Source organism: Lactuca sativa, chromosome 4, assembly GCF_002870075.4.
Source record: "Lactuca sativa cultivar Salinas chromosome 4, Lsat_Salinas_v11, whole genome shotgun sequence".
Classification (NCBI taxonomy): domain Eukaryota; kingdom Viridiplantae; phylum Streptophyta; class Magnoliopsida; order Asterales; family Asteraceae; genus Lactuca; species Lactuca sativa.
The window spans coordinates 84,639,551-84,641,316 of record NC_056626.2 but is presented as its reverse complement, the minus strand read 5'-3'; the positions used below and the strand labels follow the sequence as shown (position 1 = coordinate 84,641,316).

At 38.7% G+C, this 1,766-nt stretch overlaps 1 protein-coding gene across 1 annotated transcript; it reads right to left on the bottom strand.

Annotated features, from left to right (window-relative positions):
• Positions 1-334: 334 nt before the first annotated feature.
• On the bottom strand, positions 335-1,506 carry LOC128133460 (uncharacterized). The gene is made up of 3 exons (XM_052770918.1): positions 1,009-1,506; positions 735-794; positions 335-655 (listed from the first exon to the last, which is right to left on the bottom strand). Exons 1-3 carry the CDS (start codon positions 1,504-1,506, stop codon positions 335-337), a joined length of 879 nt encoding a protein of 292 aa, XP_052626878.1.
• Between the last annotated feature and the right edge of the window lie 260 nt (positions 1,507-1,766).

The following is a 1,766-nucleotide window of genomic DNA, read 5'->3' as shown; positions in this document are numbered from 1 at the left end:
AATAAAACTCCTTGAGGATCGCAAAAACATCTTCACACTTTTTTATTCGAATTTAAAAACACAAAATCACAATGTTTTCCAAAAATGCCCTTCTTTAACGTCTTTGGCGAGACGACTCCAAACTTCACTTTAACACTTTTGGGTGTCCAAATGGACGAAATTTTGTACATTTGAATCAAAACCTTCATAAAATAGCTTCAATCGATTCCCATTAACCTTGCAAGTTTGCCCCGTGTCGACCTTTTGTATTTCAACTAGTCCATGCTCGAAAACATTCACTACCATAAAGGGACCGTTCCATCGAGATCTCCATTTGTTTGGGAAAAGTTTTTAATCAGGAACGATAAAGAAGAACTTTTTGTACCGGCTTGAAATGTTTCCAGGTGAGGGACTTGTTGTGAAAAGTTTTCACCTCCTTCTTGTAAACCTTGACATTTTCGTATGCTTTGGTTTTCAACTCCTTGAGCCCTTGGATTTGCAACCTCTCATGTGTCCTTAGTTGTCCCGTGTCCAACTTGTCAACGACTTCATCAATTTCCGGCTTTGAAGGATGGTGTTTCATCTCCCCTTTTATGCTTCTTTGGTTACGACCTTTACTTAAACTCATCTCTAACAACTCATGGTTAGTAAACTCATAGAAATTTGGAGTTAAAGGCTCAAAAACATCAAAAAAAATACAAAGAAGATATATCTCGAGGGTATCTCATGGTGTCATTAATACTGAATTTAATTACCTCATCATCAAATTCCATTATGAGATTACCCAAATACACATCAATTTTTGTTCTAGCTGTCTTCAAAAACGGTCTTCCAAGAAAAATTAGAGCCGATTTTGGAGGAAACTTGTTCCTCCAAATTAATCACGTAAAGTTCTGCCGGAAAGACCAATTGGTTTACTTGAACTAAAACATCCTCTAAGACACCCCTAGGGATAACACTCGATTTGTCCGAAAGTTGAATAGTAACACCCGTTTTATTTAAAGGTATGATATTTAGTGATTCATATACCGAATATGGAATGACATTAATAGAAGCACCAAGATCAAGCATGGAACTACTAAAAGTGACATCCCCTATATTGCAAGGAACCGTAAACATTCCTGGATCTTTGCATTTAGGTGGGAGCTCTCTTTGTAAAATAGCCGAAACATTTTCACTCATTGAAATCTTTTCATGTCCTTGAAGATTTCTTTTTTTAGTGCAAAGTTCTTTCAAAAATTTAGCATACCTTGGGATTTGCTTGATTGCATCTAACAACAGAATGTTTACCTCAACCTTTCGAAGGATGTCTAAGATTCCTCTTTCTTCGTTGAAGGGGCAAGTCGGGGGGGGGGGGGGGGGGAATGGTGGTGGAATCGCTACGGGTGTGACCATCCTTGGATTTTCACCTTGAACTTTACTTTTCACCATCATCTCTTGACTTGGGAGAGCCTCACCATCATCTTCTTTAGAAGCCTCCTTTGTGCTACTTTCCCCGGTTTCTCTTCCATTTCTCAATGTAACCATATTGACATTTGGGTTCTTTTCAGTTTAACAAGGGATTTTAGCATGGGTTTCCAACTTGCTTAAGGATGTGACTATATCTCCCATTTGAGTATCAATATTGGAGATTCTGGTGCTTGTTTCTTTTTGGAATTGTTGGATGCTAGTGGCAAGAGAATTGACAATGTCTTCAAGTGACATTCCGGAGCTACTTGGTTGGGATTGAGGATGTCGTTGGCGATGATGTGGAGGGTGTGATTTGGGTTGATAGTGGGGTTGTGAAT

Coding starts and splice junctions, on each gene's coding strand:
- LOC128133460 (XM_052770918.1), bottom strand. CDS start 1,506: ATGGTTACATTGAGAAATGGAAGAGAAACCGGGGAAAGTAGCACAAAG. Junction 795..1,008: donor TTAATGTCATTCCATATTCG/GTATATGAATCA, acceptor CCGTTTTTGAAG/ACAGCTAGAACAAAAATTGA. Junction 656..734: donor TAATGGAATTTGATGATGAG/GTAATTAAATTC, acceptor GATGTTTTTGAG/CCTTTAACTCCAAATTTCTA.